Source organism: Cydia strobilella, chromosome 1 (assembly GCF_947568885.1).
Source record: "Cydia strobilella chromosome 1, ilCydStro3.1, whole genome shotgun sequence".
In the NCBI taxonomy this organism is placed as follows: Eukaryota; Metazoa; Arthropoda; class Insecta; order Lepidoptera; family Tortricidae; genus Cydia; species Cydia strobilella.
This window is the reverse complement of record NC_086041.1, coordinates 7,140,263-7,160,354: the sequence shown is the minus strand read 5'-3', so window position 1 is coordinate 7,160,354 and position 20,092 is coordinate 7,140,263. Positions and strand designations below refer to the sequence as shown.

General features: G+C 34.6%; 1 protein-coding gene across 2 annotated transcripts; it reads left to right on the top strand.

Annotated features, from left to right (window-relative positions):
• Positions 1 to 477: 477 nt before the first annotated feature.
• LOC134746822 (uncharacterized) lies at positions 478 to 17,919 on the top strand. Of its 2 annotated transcripts, none has more exons than XM_063681389.1 (3): positions 478 to 697; positions 9,324 to 9,513; positions 17,532 to 17,919. In XM_063681389.1, exons 1-3 carry the CDS (start codon positions 511 to 513, stop codon positions 17,671 to 17,673), a joined length of 519 nt encoding a protein of 172 aa, XP_063537459.1. In that variant the 5' UTR covers positions 478 to 510; the 3' UTR covers positions 17,674 to 17,919. The 2 variants fall into 2 exon arrangements, with proteins under 2 accessions (XP_063537459.1, XP_063537468.1); XM_063681398.1 differs by lacking the exon at positions 478 to 697 and adding an exon at positions 793 to 1,469.
• Positions 17,920 to 20,092: the final 2,173 nt, after the last annotated feature.

Below are 20,092 nucleotides of genomic sequence, written 5' to 3'. Positions count from 1 at the left end.
ATTGTGTTGTGCAGGTCAGTTTCTTGTTATGTGAACGGATAAAAAACCAATTAAACAAAGTTTCAAATGCCGAATAATTACATGTTACTCACACAGGTAATTAGGGAAGTAAGCGGGGAGATACATCAACTCTATGATGCTTCTCAGTAAAGCGCAGTGATCTTTATGACAGCTTGCGCGCGGACACGTAAATATACCACATTTTAAATATAATAATACATTTAACCTTGTGTCACGACAGGTGATTAAATAGTAGCCTTCTTAATGTTAATGATTACGTTTCGAAATTTGTACGTCTTGTTGGTCTCGGGTGACTGGACACGGTCAGTTTCACGTAGATTCCGAGCAAAGGTCGATGTGTTGTTAAACCGTGTGTGCTAAATTTTTCAAATGGAAACAAGAGACGATCGTGATCTGCATGTGTCAGCGTTTGAATTTTAAAATATAATTTCAATTCCTGTGCCAGCTTCAACTTCAGAATTACCTACCTTTATATTCTAATTGTAAAACATGGAATTGCTTAAACTGTGGTATGTTTGGACAGTGGTCTCATTTTTGGTGTTCCAATTCGCTCTTGAAGGTTCTGGACAAGAAGCGGGATTTGAGTTACCAGTGCAATTAGTGGGATTCCCATTTATTATTATGGCCGTGAGATTTACAAATTTCGTTAAGAAATTATCTTACGCCTTAAATCCAGGTAAGACACGTAGAAGTAATACAAAAAAGAAACATACCTACTCGTTTACTCTAAATTTCCAAATCATACCAAACTAGAACATTAAAAAAACTTTTTCCAAAATTGCTAGGAAGTCATAAAACAAACCATTGCACACAGAATACTTGCTTAACTTAGAGTTTAGAGTAGAGCACGCAGTTTATTTACAATATTTTTTTGCGAAACATAGCCGTAATGGGGATTAACCGGCATTATGACATAAGAGTTCGATTGACCAACATAAAGACCGGCGGGAAAGGTGTTACGCTGTCACGTATTCCAGTACAATCCGAGCCGTACTACGAGTTAGTTTGGCACACTGCATCGGCTTTCACGCGCGAAAATAGAAAAGGGAAACAACGGGAGCGGACCCTTTCGTGGGGGCGTACCTAAAAATACAAATTCCGAACGATACTTCTTAAAATTTAAATATTAGTGCGTTTTGTTGATGCATGTGACACTTAAACAATAGACATTCAAAGTGTTGTGAAACTGTTGACTACAAATTAGCAGTCAACGTCTTCGGTTGAGTTAGTTGTCGTTTTCTTCTTGATTTAATACGTGTCTGCAATGGAGTGGAATAAAATATTATACACGGCTGGTCTACTAGTGATATTGTTAAGTTGTTGCGGTGATGTAAATACTCAAGACGCGGCATTTGAACTGCCGGTGCAGTTAGTGGGTTTTCCAGTCATCATTTTGAGTGTGCGACTAACCAACTTTTTGAAGAAACTCTCATATTCTCTAAGTCCAGGTTGGTACAATAAATTAGTATACATACTTAAAATCCAATTGTTTAACAAAATTGTAGAAAATCGCTATAGACTTCTGCAAAAAATCCATGCTACCTTTAGGTAGGTAGCATGGATTTTGATGGTACTTGTTTTACTGCACGTGGAATATATCACACCTATAACCATGCTTCTGATATGCGTATAAGGATTACAGTTCTGTTAAAGTGTAGGTATTATCATAAACGATTTCGCCTGGTACAGTGTCGCTAGGAGCGAACACTGAATAATATATCAAGTACGGCAAAATGTTTCTGGTTGAAGAAATGTCACTTTTGACCCTGACACATCATATCCATAACAAATCCAGATCAAATTCATACAATCAGAATACACCTCCAGGTGATAATAATTGCTAGTATAGGATTGTCATGACAAACAAACACAGTCAGTAGACATTATACGGAATTATAATTGTAAACCGATATTACATAAAATTTATGAGGTGTCTACACTACAGCACCAAAAAATATAAAAAGGTAAACTTGTACTCAAACTCCACGTGCTATAATTATACTTTCCGTTTCATTTAACTATTGCAATTTTACTTTTAATTTCATCCATAGTTCAACTTTAAGAAATACTGTAGGAGACAATAGCGCCTTATAATGTTTCTTTCTAAGTTATCTACAAAGCCGTTTTTTACTCGACTAACAAAAAAGTTGGGGTAAAAAATATTAAATAAGTACATATTTCAAAGTCCGTAGGCCTTTTTTTAAATTATTGTTATACCCATGTTGTTTCTTATCCGACTGCTGAAGGAGGGTTACGTTTTTCGATCGTATGTAGGCATGCATAATATGTATTTATATTTATAAAATATTTATAATTATCTGGTAGGTACGCCCTACAAATTTTAACGTTGGAGGTTACAGAAAATAAAATAAAAAATCTTAAAACTTTAATCGTTGTTTTAATTGTAAACATATTATGTCTAAACCTATACGGTCCGACAATGCGTTAATCTTGGGAACAATTTTTTAATTTGCTGGTATGCTGGTATTCTGTAAGCCACAAAAAATATTTTCCCCCTCACTAGCTCGGACAGCCGTCTTTTATCCTTTAAAACAAGTGGGTAAAAACGCATTTTATCCACTAGTGGGGAAAGCAATTTGACCTTGGAGCGTGTTTAAGTAGCTTTCGTCAGATAACAAAACGTAAAACGCTCATAATAATGGTTCGTTAGATATTAATTAATTGTCATTACATAAATGGTTTGAAATGTAATAAAAAATACCAAATTTAGCTTTAGTTAATGATTTTAAGTCATAAACCTTAAAATTCCATAACAAACATTTTATTTTATTTATAATGATGTCGAAAATAATTCTGAACGCACAAGTTGAGTCGATGCAATTTCAAAACGCATCGTCAGAAATGTCAACATTGTCAACAAATTTTTTACTTTTATTGATGATGAATAGATGATGAGAGATGATGAAAGAGTGAATAGACATCTTTTAGGTAAGCATGATCCATCCTAGACTGCATCGGCACTTACCATCAGGTGAGATTGCGGTCAAATGCTTGCCTTTTTGTAATAAAAAAAAATGATTATAAGTAACCTGATGATGATTATAATGTGTACAAATAAAGACTTATTTTTTATGAGTTGTTTTTTTGCATGTTGCACTTTCCTCGCTATAGTGAGGTGAAAAGTTTTGTGTTACACACGGGTGCAAATGTATTTTACTTCTCGTGTGTTGAAACACTCGCTGTGCTCAGGATTCTATTTTAGAACCACTCGCTTCGCTAGTGGTTCAACTATAGAATCTTTTCAATTGCTCGTGTTTCAATTCCACACTCGTGGGTAAAATACAACTTTGCACCCTTGTATAACAAACAAAACTGTTCCAACAGGATTAACAATCTAGTCGGTACAACTTGGTAATAACCGTACTAGTTAGTGTTATGTATTTATCACTATCTATCAACTGATAGCACGTGCCAGGCCCCTCATTACTCAAACATAAACCGCAACGTTCACAACTAGACATATTGGTTTAATCATAATCAAGGACTTCTTGTATAACCCATTTCTAATTGCATTCATATCGCACTTACAATGCGTTCAGACTTCGAGTAGGTGCGCATTTATTGTTGGCATGTTATAAAGACGAGTGAATAAAACTATAACATCTTTTTTAAACACTGGGAAAACATACAGAGTGGAATATTTCTAGAGACTGAACTGAAAGGATAGTGTTATCTTAGTGATCTACAATCGAGTTATTAAAAAACGCAAAGCTGGATTAAAAGTCAAATCAAATCAAATATTTTTATAACAGTGACAACCTTACAAAGTTGTTTACATTTTAAATTGAGTTTGTGGTTGTTTTTGACGAAGCTTGTTGCAGAAATTATGATTTGTATTAATGTTAATGTAGAATAAGGTCATGACGATGCTTGTGCGGATTACGTTTGTGTTTTGACGAAGCATGTGGCGGATCACCTTTGTGTTTGATTATGTTTGAATGAAAAATAAATTGACATTAAGATTAAATAAACAATGATTTTAAATTGACACATATAAAGTCATTCATAGGATCTACTTGCTAGGGTTGAAACATACAAATTCAAACACAAATACAAACACAAATACAAATTTTTGCACTAATGTTTACCGTATCTCAAAAACGGTCAGAAAAATTGACGTGATTAATAAGTGACAAACAAAGTGCGTAGCCTAGACAATTCCCCGATTGCATAAAAAACTCAAAAATCGATTTTTTGCCTTCAAAACCCCCATACCATACCTATAGCAAATTTCATCGAAATCGTTAGAGCCGTTTCCGAGATCCCCGAAATATATACAAGAATTGCTTGTTTAAAGGTATAAGATGTAATATAATAAAATCTACTGGACAACGACACACTGAGAGTGGGAGTCGCCTTACGGCTGGGCTCCAAGGTGTGTGAGCCCCATCGCTGCATATGTGGAATGACGGTGGAAGCGAATGGGCACCACGGACTGAGCTGCTCCCGGTCTGCGGGGCGGTTCCCGAGACACCATGCGATCAATGAAGTAATACGTCGTATCATGGTCTCGGCGAACGTGCCCTGCATTCTGGAGCCTCAAGGCTTAAGCCGTACAGACGGCAAGCGCCCGGACGGTTTAACGCTGGTTCCGTGGGCCAAAGGCCGCTGCTTGCTCTGGGATGTAACCTGCGTGAGTACGTTTGCGCCTACTCATATTGCTCCTGCTAGCAGGTTGGCGGGCGCAGCCGCGGAAAATGCAGCGAGGCTCAAACGCTTAAAGTACGCAAACCTGGAACCAGCGTACGATTTCGTTCCGGTCGCGGTGGAAACGGCTGGGCCGTGGTGTTCGGAGGCAAAGAGGTTGGTTAGAGACTTGGGGCGGCGTCTACGTGACAGAGGGTGCGATCCCCGTTCAGGCTCCTACTTGGTACAACAGATATCGCTTGCCATCCAGCGCGGTAATGCCGCTAGCATATTTGGCACTTTTGGGCTGGGTGGGGGTCGGAATGGGGCTGATAGTATAAGTAGGATAGTATATCAGTAGTGTGCTTATTTTTATTTTTTTTTAGTTAGTTTTAGTGTCTTTTTATGTTTTTTTTATGTGCATACGTTTGTGTTTTAGATTTTAAGGTTTGATAAAATCTAGCAAGTCGATTTTTATAAAACGACATTATTTAAATAAATAAACTTTGTAAGTAATATAATAACAATCTAGTACCAAGTACAGCCGACAATAATTAAATATTTTTGTAAAGATACGTTTTTGGGTAGAAACATATTACAATGTTGCCATCATAGGAAAGCGTTCGTCCGGTATATGAGTGCGTTGTAAATAGTACCTGTACATGGTTTAACTTTAAAAAACCGAAGTACATTTCATAATTAAGATATTAGATATGCTCCAGGCAGCATGTAGACTTTTGAGCCGGTTATAATGCAGTTTGGTTAATGTGGTAGGTAAAAAGAGGTTTATACAGTTGTATAAGAGAAAATTATCTATTTTGTGGTGATATGCAATGATTTTTATTTACTCGTCTAATTGGCAAAGTATGAATACTATGCAAACCAATCGAGGTAGCATAACATACCAATCTTATCATTATTAGTTTTATGCAAGGCATAATAACTTAACTGTGAATTTAGTGCATGTAAATCTAACTATTCGTGAAGAACTGCAAGTTGTTATACTCGCAACGTACCTGTTTATGTTTAGCTATTTATTTGAAACTTATGTATTTTGTATTTGAAATATATACTGTTACTTACTATCCGTAATAATGGTTCAATCAAAAATTGTTAAATTACTATAACACCAATACAGCTCGTGATATACAGTTGTAACTATAATATAGTTTGAATAGCTTGAAAAGCTTATCAAAGTTTAAACATCATTAATTATAAGATAATAGATTGACTACCTCGTTTTTAAAAGGCTGTTAAAGATGATAATTTGAAAGGCGATAAAATGTAAGAACCATAATTCTTGGTTAAGTTTCCGCCGACCTCCGTTGTAAACTTTGCTGATAGTGATTAAAACTATTAAACTCATTTATTTAACAGGCTTCCATTTAACTTTAGCGATGAAAACATAGTTAGCGTTATCATTTAGAAAATATAACTTGATCTTAAATAGCATTTATTTATATTAAAAATCAAGAAATAGATCTGTTCTGAAAGGATAATATATCTAAGCCTTTTTTTAGCTTTAAAAGTATTAGTAGTAGTAGTAGTTTTTAGTATTTACAAAATAAAACAAGCAGAAGTGTCGATACAATTTTTTCCGTGTTCACATAACGTTATCTACATATAACGCTCTCGACGTAGTTTTAGATTGTAGAAAATTGACATTATTTTATACTCCCATTACACAAAAATTCATCTTTAAAAATTACATCAGATCTTTAAAAAGTTAGATTTTTAACACGCATCTAATACTAATTCATACGCATGCATACGTAAAAAAAAAACAATGAAGATAACCGAAGTGCACCTATGTGTATGGGTATATTATTGTGTATACAAGCACAATTTATAAATGCACAAACTATTTATGTTCCCCAAACGTGCATGGTATGTAAGATTCCATGCTGCCAGACAAGAAATGTGCGGCTCAGGAAATGATAGATACCTACTCGTATTAACGGAAATGCAAGTTTGTCAGATATAATCTCAAGAAATGGTAGACGGCAGATCAATTGTGTAACAGCGGTTTAACTTATTACATTACAAGCACTAACTTGAGTGGATTTGCAGTTTTACGGAACTAAGAAAGAATTTGAGATCGGAATGAACCAGAAGCGGCCGTCGTCTTAATTGTTTCTTAATTGGTGATATTGATTCGACATTCTCCGCGCAGTGCATACATATATCTCGTACATACTGTCATATTATTATTGGTAGGTACGCAATGCACTGCGAGATATGTCATATGAAAATTAAATCAAGATGAGTTTATTGAAGTTTAAATACTTTAAATGCGACTCAAGGTAAAGTTCATAATGATCTGAATATACTATTAAGTATCTTAAAAACAATGTTGTGTTTTAAATTATTTACGACATCTCGCTAACAGAATTTTCAAGAAGGCTGGAGCCTGCTTACGCATAAAACGACTTATGTATTTTAGTAGGGATATTCTACTACTTTTAACGTTTTAACGTTAGTTATTATAATTTAACGTTTAGTCTAGAAAAACCTATTGGATACTCGCGTCCACTTGAGCCCAACAATATGGGCTTTGCAAATTGTTTTGATTTGATTAGTATACGTTTCTAAATATGACCCTGGGTAGAAGTGCTCGTAAGCCAAAATAAAATAAAGCTTAGCGCGCTGTGATAGCCGTCCTATATCTACAACTTTAAATTAAAATAATGAATGTTTCACCAGTCACAATTATCGATAGAGCTTAAGTGGACTTAGCAGTCTCAGGCAGGGATGGTAAAGTTTTAATTAGCCCACCCGGCAAGGCTCAACGAGGCAGAAAACCATTTTGATAAGCTGAGGTTATTGCAGTTCAGCTTACCTTTGGTGAAAATTGCCTTAATGTTACTACAGTACCCTCCTGGATATTTCCTTGTTATTTGTTAAGTTTGTTTTGGGTATTATATTTTCTCCCACGTTTTGTTAAGGGCACTTTTTTGTGTTGTTATTCTGTCCCATTGTCCGAGGGACAATAGTGACGCAGGTTGGTAAAAGACATGTTGAACTGAACCACGTTCTACTTACATTACATGCTTAGTAGATCGCTCACTATTGAAAGCTTATAAGTATAACTAACTACCTACCACTAATATGCACGTTTGGTAAATTTAAAAAGCATAAAATAAGAATTTCAGGAGTGGTTTTCCCCTGGATAACTAAACGTAACCGTAAGTTGATTCACCCAAATAACTTAGAAGTTTCTTTTGGAACTGTTTTATAATACGGTAAATAAACATAACTATTCTAGTGGATTTGGATTTGTGATTTAGGCGTTAATGTTTTTTTTTCATTGGTACAGTGTCGCATTGTGTAGGTAATAACATAGAGTAACTTATACTAGAGCGGTACTGTCATAGTAAATTTTGTAACCCCAGTAAATTCACTGCCATCTGTCGACACACTTTAAAACTAAAAATAAATATTTATAAAAATACGATAAAATGTATTTAAATATGGATAAATGATTTTTTTTATTTGCATTAATTATTTTTATGATATTGACCCATGTTCTTTCACTGATATGCGTTAAAATTGTTAAATAACAAACGAAACAGTCAACGCCATCTATACGACAGTGGGCCAAAACTAGTGGCGCCCTCTGAACGAGAATCAAATTTTCTTGATTTTCGAGGCACGTTTTTTCCTTAGACTGTAAACATCTATTACGGAGTTATATCTATCTTTGGTAATAATAAATAGATGGATGCTAATTCATCCTCGTTGCACCTATTGCATTCGCAATCGCTATGCACTTCACTACATAGTATACAACTGAAAGCTCTGTCACTGAAAATCTGAAGACTAAAAAAAAAACAGAAAACTGAAAGTAGTCGCATAATGCTCCAAAAAATAATAATCAAGAAAGTTAAGAATAAAAGTCTTTTTTTGAATACAATATAAATTATTATTATTACATTAATACTTGGTATTGCCACCCCTCCTCACACAAATTTAGCGGTTTTTCATAGTCCTAATAAATTTTCTAACGTGATCTTGAGGAATTGCGTCCCACTCCTTAGACCTTGCCAGTCATTTTCATCGCTTACCAAATACTTACTAGTCTGTGACTTACCAATATAATATTGTGCGATCTATTGCGTTTTGTTCTTATGATTTTCGGGTTGCAGTTGTACGGTAGACGCATTCGAAACACTCAACGTAATTTGATATTGATTTGACATTAGTCCGCAGTGCTAAAATAACTACCTACTTACTAGAAGTCAAGTTGAGAATTTAAAAGTTCGATAGGGCCAGGTATTGGTCAGAATCGCTTACCTACTCTGAAGCAAGTGGCTAATAAGAATGAAATAATTAAAATTTAAGACAATGAAATAAGGTGGACTTCCGATTAAGTAAACAATACCCGTATCAAGACGTCGCGCTGTATAAAGCCCGGTTCACATTTGTCTGTCGGGTCGTGTTGTGTTGTGACGTGCCGTGCGCGTGGTCGTGTTTCATACGCGTGCGTCAGAGAAATGTGAACGCAACCATATTAAATGTATGAAACCGATATGCGTCATGACAACACAACACGACCCGACAGAAATGTGAACCGGACTAAACAAACACGTTCTAAAGTAAGAAAACAACCCTTCGCTCAGAACACCGTGGCTCAATCTTTGTCTTCGTCATTCCAGCCACATACCGCTCGCGCAACCGCCGGCAGCTGGCCGCTGACACCGACCCCTTCGACGCGGCAGACGTGGAGAAGTACATCGTGGGCGAATTCGGCGCGCGAGTGTGCCTGTTCGAGCGAGTGTGCGCGCATTACGCGGCGCGCGCGCAACGGGTCCCCAAGCCGCAGATGGACTGGCCGGACGTCTTCAGGTGACAGATTTGTACTTAATTTAGTAAATATTTGACATCGTCTTTATCTTAAATCTCATTACAAATCAGCAAGACTCGGAAAAACGCCCGTCATTTTGAAAACATAACCATATAGTACAGGAAAAATAGCATAATGTTTTGCGAGATATGTATGTTTTTTGTTGAAAAAAATGAAAAAAAAAATATTTCAAGTCAAAGTAGGTTTTAATCAGCAAAACAATTGGAAAACTTTAATTTATTTATTTAATCTTTATTGCACAAAAGAAAATACAATCGTACAAAGGATGGACCAGGGTAATGTTTTCAAACTGGGCGTTTTTTCGAGCCTGTTCATAAGGTCTAGATTGGTATAAATGACATTATAAATAAATGATTACCAGTTACAACACAACTTAGTGTAGTCGTCAATGCTAAACTATGTATCTATTATAATTAATGTGACCATTGCGTCATAATAATAACTCACACCTGTCCTTGACATACAATAAAGTGTGTTGTTAGGCTGAAGAAGCTTGAAAGTAAGCGGTCTTCGAAATTAGTCATCAATATCAATTTTATTTCAATATCGGCTAAAGCATAACTTGGAACATAAATAAATAAATAAATGTATCCGCACTTATATGTGCACTTTATAAAGCAAAACAAACAACCCAAACATATACTAACAATTTACATAACTTTTATTAGTTGGGTCTAAATTATTTTTGTTTGTTTCTGACAACTATCACGCTTGTATTTTTGTCCTTTATCAAATAAATAAAAAAAGTCGACTGCTATTGCATGTCTTTCTAGCTGTAAGTTGGTATTAGTAGTAGTAGTATTAGTATAATTCACACGAGAAAAATTAAAAACTAAATTTCACCCCATACAAAAAGCTCCACTCCGTCACATGTTTTGGGGACAAAAAACAAGACAACGAAAATAATCTTGACCCAGTTAATTACTTTTTAATTAAAAACACCACCACATTCATTTTCTTGCAGTCTAACTAAGAAACTTAACGAAATTCAACTTTCGTCCAAAGTCTAAGTACTACAGTTTACTTATCAAACCTACTAAATGTTTCATGGGTTGAACGAACACAATTTCACCAAGCGTCCGTCCTTGACCTAGCTGTTTTATGCACCATGCTATAAGAATTACCAAACTCTATGCAAATTGGGCATTTCAATGCCATGTCCGAACTGTGTATCCAGGCCAGCGACTGGCTAAATTGCCGTTCGTAAAAGAATGCAGCAAAGTGTGTCCAGTGAACTCGAGTTGCTGTAGGGTTGTCGATTACCATTATTCTATTAGCGCGAACGAGCGTGGTGTTGTGTAGCAATTGAAGAATCTATTCGAAATGACACGCTTTTTATGTAGGTAATTAGCTGACATTGTAATTTATTTTAAAATGGATGTGATATTAGAATAGTATTTTTTGCTTTTAATTACATAAATACAAAAGGTCTTTTATTAAGTTATTTATAGAGATACATATTAATCACACTTAAGGATGAGTCACGCTAGACCGGGCCGGGGCCGGGCCGGAGCTTCCGGCGCTTCGTTTTCAATGGAAAGCACCACGTGATCACCGATCAGCCATCATAGAAATACATTAAAATAAATACGTAAATTAAAACTTTTAAAATAAAATAAACTAAACATGCACTACGAATGCCAATACACATTTTTAAGATGGTTTTAGACAAAAACTCTAAAGTGGCTAGCTAAGTACCTAATAAAGCATTAATTACAGCCGTATTGTAAATATAAGACATCTACGTAATGTTACACAACACGGGTGTTCGTCAAACCATGCACTCGTTTAACTACGACACGTCACGCATTAGACTCGTTATTGTCTCATAGATACAAATGACAGGAAAACTGGCTTAAAAAAGTTGCATTATCACTTTGTATTACAAGTTTGGTACTTAAGACTAATTAGGAATGTAAAATTCTAGATAGACTAGCTGAGTAACAAATCATTAGTGACAGCCCTAACACAAGTAGGCCACCAACGACGACGTAACGATACGCAACACGGGTCATCGCGAGCCACGCACCCGCTGACTCGTTGGCTGCAACACCACGCATTCGGAAAATATAATTAGCGACCTTCGTTGTGTAACGATAGTACAGGTGAATTGGGCATGCGTATGCTAGGGGTACTAATGGGAATAATATTATTGTTCAATGGTTTTGTCTAGTTATACGTATTGTTACTCATGAAATAAAACTATGAAAATGGATTATATCGCGTATATTGAAAAACTCTGAGTATAATATGTTTTGAAAAGATGTGTCCCGCCGAGTTTCTTGCTGGTCCCATATTGGGATACCCTCCTACAATTTAGCAGGGAATTAAATCTTCTCGTGTCCTCGGTGTAGAGTTGGAGCCGGCATAGCTTTATGCCGGTATGCCGCTATGTACATGCAAAATCGGTTCATAAGGCTAGTTATACAATACAAATATTTTCAAGTAAAGAGATATATATAAGAGATATATATATATATATATATATTTTGCATGTACAACCAGCCTTAGTTTATAGTTTATGATGGTTCATTATTTTTTGTATGCGGATATTTTTGCACTTTGTAGATTTTCCTCAGTCACCCGTTGACCACGAACGCTGTAAAGGGTTCGAAACGTCTGGATGTATTATAAATTCAATATACGCGATATAATCCGTTTTCATAGTTTTATTTCATTAGTAATTACATTGTTTTTAATACCTTGGTATATATATAAATAATAAACATATAGAAAATACCCATAACTCTGTTCAGATAGGTACCTGTGATGAGCACACAAATAACTGCCCTTACCAGGATTTGAACCCGGGACCTGCTGCTTCGTAGGCAGGGTCACTACTTAACAAATCCTATATTCTAGTTTTCACTAAGACACTGTGAAACTAGGTTGTATCATTGACTAATAATGGCATTTTTAATAACGGCCTCCTAGCCTAGTCGGTAGTGAAAACTAGAATATAGGATTTGTTAACTAAAGGAAAGACGTTTAAACTTAAGAGATAGATTCATCTTTAATGTTTATATGAAATTGTGTAATTTAACAACAAATAAATATTTTAGATTTTTTCGAAGAATTAATTCCCAGCAAGCTGGAAATTATTTTAATATGTACTTTCATTTGGTCCAAAATGAGTGTAATCCGAGTTTTTGCAATCCCAGGTGTGCATACACGTTTCCTCTTTTTCAGTTGAAAATTGATATCTGAGGATTCGAAAAGTACCTTAATATGAATTCATAGTCAAAGTTGTAGAAAATGGCCGCCATTATGAATTTCATAATTTTCGTTATAATAATGTAAAAAATCCGAAAACGCCTTTTCTCTAGTGTTTGATCCACCAAATCTTGCTGGTAGTGCCATTGTAATTGATGGTGGGTTCCTTCTACAACGAGTGGTTTAGCAATTCATTCTTTTAAATTTTAGCAATTCATTATCTCCTACGGCTTCCAAAAATTATGCACACCAGGGATTGCGCAAACTCGGATTACATGCATTTAGGATCAAATGTGACGTTTTCAACCAAAAGGTACCATATTGTCGCTTATTGATAAGGCTGATTTCTAATTGAAGCTATATGGAAATAGCGCCTTACTGACAAGCGACAATAAGTACCCTTTTGGTTGAAAATAGCACAAATGAAGGTATTAAAACGATTTCCAGCTTGCTGGGAATTAATTCCTTAAAACGCTTTTTTGAATCTATTTTAATTGGCCTAAAAGTCAAAATAAAACAGTTGCATGGCCATGACATGTGAATGACGAGCAGTCATGCTAAACACTAATAATGATTACAGAGCTGTAGGCTGTAGTTGTGTTGTGAAATCTCCCCAAGGTTCGTGGAATCTTGCCTGACTAACGAAAAGAAACTCCTAATTAGGAAACTTCCTGATTCGCAGATTAACCGGTTATTATTGTTTGTTCAGAAATACCAAGTTTGATTGCTAATTATGGACTTGTACAATTTTTTAAAAAGCGTTCTAATAATAATAATATCGTAGGCATAACATCTGTTTTCTACCAAAGAACATAAGATGTTTTAGGGTGTATATTTGCGTAGATCTATTTAAATTCAACTGGCGACTACGTGATATAAACATGTCATGCTGAATGATTTAATTTAACTGTGGAACCTAACTTATAATTGTCTACAAATTTGACATATTAGGTGCCGCAATGCAATATTTGTAAGTTAGATTATTTTATTTGTATCAAGAGTACAATTCGTCATTAAACTCTTTGAAGAGATGAAAAAAAAGGAAATATCCAGGCTACTCATCACACAAATATTACTTACTACCGACAGTACCGACTAATAGGCTTCCAACATCAAAATGCCTGTTTGCTTAGTTTGGCTTAATAGATTGCCTAAGTATTTGATATATTGCACAATGAACGAATCGCGAATAACTCAATTAGTCAGTTAACATTCAATTTAAGTAAGTAATTAGGAAATATTAATTGACTTTAACGTATAGCATATCTAAACGTGACATTTGAATAAAGTCGTTAATTAGAGAGCCTATTTGAAATGATACTCGCTACATTTATTTTCGATCTTCGATATATGTAGTAATAATAGTTTTCTATAGCACACATAGTGGGTGTACAAATTTTACATGGACTTGAATTTAGACATAGTTTGTTAGTTGTGGTCTGTGGACCAAAGTTATCAAGGTTTACGGAACTAGGCATTAGATATACGACAACATTAATGGCTTATTTTATCGTCATTCCATATAAATTTAAATTACTTTTGCCAATTTTCATTTAATCGTATGGCATTATACATTAAGCATAGAGTGACTTATACTAGAGCGGTACTGTCATAGTAAATTTTGTAACCACAGTAAATTCACTGCCATCTATCGACACACTTTAAAACTAAAAATGAAGATTTATAAAAATACGATAAAATGTATTTAAATATGGATAAGTGATTTTTTTTATTTGCATTAATTATTTTTATGATTTTGTCCCATGTTCTTTCACTGATATGCGTAAAAATTGTTAAATAACAAACGAAACCGTCAACGCCATCTATACTACAGTAGGCCAAAGCTAGTAGCGCCCTCTAACCGAGAGTCAAATTTTCTTGATTTTCGAGGCACGTTTTTCCTTAGACTGTATCCATCTATTACGGAGTCATCTATCTTTGACATTAAGCAACAGATACAGAGAAATCATAAATCTAACCCCAGAGAATTAACCTTTTCGACGCCGTGTCAAACACAAAATTAGTCATCCAGACGCCACGTCACCGAAGTGTTAAAACTGAAATTGAACTTTATGCATATGCTAGGTCTATGTTGCTCTGTGGTCTGTGACCGATGAATCGGTCTTTGGCGTTGAACCTACGGTGCCGTAATTATTATTATTATTTATTTAATAAAATACAGAGTATTCATACAATAATCATAGCCCCGCAAAACTCAATAATGAGTTTGACTCTAGTGACTGTCATCAGTCTCTAGTTACATATGTACTTAACTTAATTTTATAGTAGTGCAATTACTAAAAAATATCGGTCATTGGCGTCGAAAAGGTTAACCCACTCGAGAGCTTCGTCGTTTAATTTTATCAGGTTCTTGTCCGGGGGGCCTGCAGTATATGCCAAACTTAATTAAAATAAAATTTAATAAGTAAACGAGAGCCATTACACCTTCCACGTGTAGTTGTGTGCGACCTACTTTTCCACCTACATACCCAGTTCAGCGTTGCATTCTTACATGAGATGAGCAAACCATCCGAGTTAGCTCGGCTAGTTGAACTGCATTTGTGGCGAGTCTTATGCAATAATCCGCCAGCCACTTTCACTGTTCAAAGCTTCACATTGTCGACTCTAACTAAGACCCAACTTGGTTCACTCTTGGATAGCTCGCCTGCTAAACTATTTGTTTATCTCGGTCTATACACAACAGTAGACGTTGCACATTTGTGCTAAGTTCTAGATTTTAGTTTTCACGTGGTAAAGAAAAGCGACAGTTATCTGGATATAATAAACAGGGTTTATCCACCTAGTTATACTATTAGTTATCAACATGGTGTCTGTATATACGCACCATTTCAAACCTAGATCTAAGTATTAAACATGTTAAGCCGTACAGATGGTAAAAGGCCGGACGGTCTTACACTGGTCCCGTGGGCAAAAGGCCGGAGCCTGCTGTGGGATGCCACATGTGTGTGCATGTTTGCTCCCTCTCATGTCGGCCATACATTTAAATAGGCAGGTGCAGCGGCTGAGGCCGCTGCTAAGGTCAAACACAGTAAATACGCCAACCTTGGACTTCATTCCGGTTGCTGTCGAAACGGCTGGGCCATGGTGCGCCGAGGCCAAAAAGCTGGTCAGGGAGATCCTGCGTCAGTTAAGGGACAGAGGCTGTGACCCCCGTGCTGGATCTTACCTGGTCCAACAAATATCCTTAGCCATTCAGCGTGGCAACGCAGCTGGCATATTTGGAACATTTGGGCCAGGTAGGGAACAGTTCGGGACTTAAAAGGAAATTTTTGACGGGACTAGTCTGTTATTAATAAATTTTTATTTACCAAAGATAGATGATATATACTAAGTGTTAGGTTAGTTTTACTTTTATAATATTGTAATTTTTTTTATTAGAATACTTAGCTTAAAATAAATAAGTATTAAACATATATATTTTATTTATTATTTATCTCTTTCAAGCAACAAACAAGCCAAAATAGATAATATCCTAAGTTTTAAGGTTCCGTAGCCTAAATGGTAAAAACGGAACACTCAACAGTGTTGTCATGACCGTCTTTTCGTATATCACAGTAAAGTGACGCGACCTTAAAACCTCAAAAAACGCCTGTTAAAAATATTAGTACCTGGGAAAAGATATAAAAACTCAACAATGAGCGTTTTCTCAGAGATAAGACCTAGCTAGATCGATGTTTCGCCCCCGAAAACCCCCATATAGCAAATTGCATCGAAATCGTTAGAGCCGTTTCAGAGATCACCGATATATTTAGTTTAAAGGTATGAGATATTTGTCTGTTATGTAATTTACCTTGTTTATGTATTACATATTTGTTTATTTTCCTTCCCAGATTCCCATTTGTGTAAAAGGATTTCGCGTGATGTGTCTCCAGCCTTACACGATTATTTCACCCCATTTTCTCATATTAGAACATTTGCAACCGACGAGAGGATACGAGTATTAGGTCGGAATGTGAGCAATCTCAAGTATACCTACGTGCTCATGATTATGTGCCTTTCAAATGAAACCGTGAAAATATAAAATAATAAAATTATTTTCACGCACTCACGTAGCATCAGGTTGAATTCATCCAGACAGGGTTATAACTAATAATTATTCTGCTGTAATGCAATGGTAATATTAATAAGTATTAAGTTGTATGCATATTACTGTTTTAGTTTGAATTGGTTCTTCATGTATGTTCCTATTTTGTCTTATTAATAAATATGTACGAGTAATTAACAGCCTAGTAACAATATACTTACAAGAACTTTGGCAGAAAAAAAAATCAACATGCCAAATAGGTGGTTCCTGACTAATCTTTTATAAAATAGTTACTTACTTTTTTATAACTATTATATTTTGTTCATAGAATGAAATGTACCTACATATGATACCAGATTTTAGGATCTGTTTAGTTTCGAAATTATCTTATTGAAATGAGTAAGTGTTGAGATATGCAGATGCACATCGTTAAATATTTCAAAGATGTGAGCTTAGCACACATCGGTATCGGTATCAAGAATCGGTATATAAATAATGTACCCAAAATTACATTATAATGATGTAAAGTATGTATACAGATTAATAGCTTTAAAATTCTATAGTTACCTATAATTAGCCCCACTATATACAGGAAAAGAAATCTTGTCATAATGAATTTTGTCTATGTTGGACATCCAACGGGTCTGTTCCTATTAAACACGTCCTTTTGTTTTACTTCACTGTGGTTATATAGAATATTTTTAGAAGACCCGTAGAGTAAACTTACTTTTTTTTCCACAGTCACTATAAGCGTTCGTCAGACCAGGCGAAGGACTTCTACCTGCTGAGCGTGTTCCTAGGCGACATCGTGGGGTCCCCGCAGCTCTGCCACCAGCTCGGCAAGCGAAGGAGCTGTGATGAAGGACTCTTGGAAGGTTCCTAGATGCACTTCTAAGCTCTGAATATTAGGTACTTATTGGTCGGTATAATAAATTTAAATATATATATTTATATTTGTTATAAAGTATTCTTGAATATGTATTATTTAAAATATGTTGTTATACAATTATGAATGTTATTATACCAGATTTCCTACCTGAAACACATACAGTTGTGTGGAATATAATAGCAGTGCATAAGAAAATGAAAATTATGGGAAAACTATAACTTTAGATCAATTATATTGGATCTTTTTTTTATAATTCTTCTGCATTACTTGGCATTATTTCAAATATAGAACCTTTACTTAAATAATATTGGAAGTAAAAAAATATGTAATCATAAAATTCATGAAAATCAGCTTTTTACTAACTCGCGGATTTTTTTATAAAAATGTAGAACTTTATGAAAGAAATACAATTGTATACTGTAATTGTAATTTAGATTGTAATATAAATTGTAAAACGATATTCGTCTCAGAGTTTACTAGTAGTCCATCGTTCGGACTTTGTTGTTGATTTTTGACCGACTACTTGGTTTGTCATAGGTTCTATCATTTAGAACCTCAAGGAAATAAACAAGTATTTGGTCAAAACACGAATAGGACAAAGTCCGAATGATGGACTACTAATAGTACACTCTGTTACGAAGATCGTCTTATAGAAAAGTTTATTTTTTTCTCGATGACATGGGTTTAGATCTAAAGCTTTGATTGGAAATAATAGGCAAGATACTGAATTACAATTTTAGTACATTAATTTCATTTTTTCGTAAGGTTTTACGTTTTTATAAGAATTTCCGCGTGTTAGTAAAAAAGCCGATTTTCATGATTATTATTTTTTACTTTATTTAAGTAAAGGTTACAGTCGATTTTGAAATAATATCAAGTCATGCAGAATGATTATAAAAAAGATCCAATATAATTGATATAATGTTATAGTTTTCCCCTAATTTTTATTTTCTAATTGACTGTTATTATATTACACACAACTGTACATGCACCTAAATAATGTATAATAATTTATTAACTTTTATTTTAAATCACATTTACAATCGGGTCTAACGCGAATTTATTTTGTTACCTAGACCCGATTTCGAAATGTGATTTTATATGTGTTCAAAATGCGAAAGTTTTAAATATTTGTTAACTTTGTACAAAAAGGTGTGTAGACATGTATTTATAGCTCAGAATGATAAAAAATACTTTTAGTTATGCCGGGAAATGAGTAATATATCTATTGAAGTATAAGTAGGTACCTACAGGTTTTTTTTTTTTTTTTCATCTTTTGAGTTACTAATGTTATTATACGTAACCCATAGAATTATTGTTATTGTTTAAAGAAGTAATGTGAATTAAATCACAGCCACATCAACACATGGTGATGATAGGTTAAGGATTTTTGTTGTACATAGCTTATTAGGCAGTACATCCTACGTTTTTGTTTTGTTTCCTATTAATGTAAAATTATTCTAAAATTCTAGAAAAAAACTGGTGGTTAGTGGGGTAAGAAAAACAGATAAGGTGTAAAAACGTTACCTAACCTTATGTTTAAGAAAATATTTATTTGAACCCGAGAATTATAATTATACAACTTTTCAAAACTCTATACAATTCTAAACTTATTCTTAATGTAATGTGGTAAAAGTTGTACATAAATATATATCCTCTTTTAAAAGTGACTAGAATAAGGACTGTTTATTTGAGATAACTTCTATGTATAAGTGTATTATTTTCATAAAGTTGCTATAAGTGTTAGGTTCCTACAATTTAAGTGTTGCACTTGTTAAACTGAATAGTAACTATTATTATAACCTTGATTGGACGTTATCAATAGTTATCATTAAGATTGTAATGTTACAATTTTAGGGCTCGTAAATAAAAAGATTTTGTATTTTTTCTGGTTACCAAACCATTACCATGCCAATACATATATTTTTTAACTAACACGAGATTAAACATTACAATAGTTGTAAATTCATTAAATATTTTTCTAATGTTACCAATGTTACCATAATGGCTTAACCACAGTTTTATAGAAAAAAAGTCATTTGCTCTTAACCTGATAGTGTTCGAACACTTGCCCTGACAAGGTGTCACCTAAAAACCATGAGTAAAATATGGGAGCACCCTAAATCAGAAAACTTCTAAGCTGTTACTTAAGTAAAGTTGGACAGCGTGCTTTTTTAAATATTTTCATCTTATAATAAGCTTCATAAAAGGTATAAACGAATACATTTTCTTTGAAATTTATTGTTAAAACTGTGAATTCTTCTATTTAGATGCCACCAGCATAAGTAAAGACGATCACAATTATAATAGGAGGGTTATTCAAGGTAGTGATGAAAACTGTTTTGTTACTTACATCACGTTCATCTAATATTTATGTACTGAATAGGACACATTATAGTAGAGGCTAGTCATT

Excerpts from the sequence above, each read along its gene's own strand:
- LOC134746822 (XM_063681389.1), top strand. The coding sequence starts at position 511 with ATGGAATTGCTTAAACTGTGGTATGTTTGGACAGTGGTCTCATTTTTG. Across the intron at positions 698-9,323 it reads ATCTTACGCCTTAAATCCAG|CCACATACCGCTCGCGCAAC; the intron begins GTAAGACACGTA and ends TCGTCATTCCAG. Across the intron at positions 9,514-17,531 it reads GACTGGCCGGACGTCTTCAG|TCACTATAAGCGTTCGTCAG; the intron begins GTGACAGATTTG and ends TTTTTTCCACAG.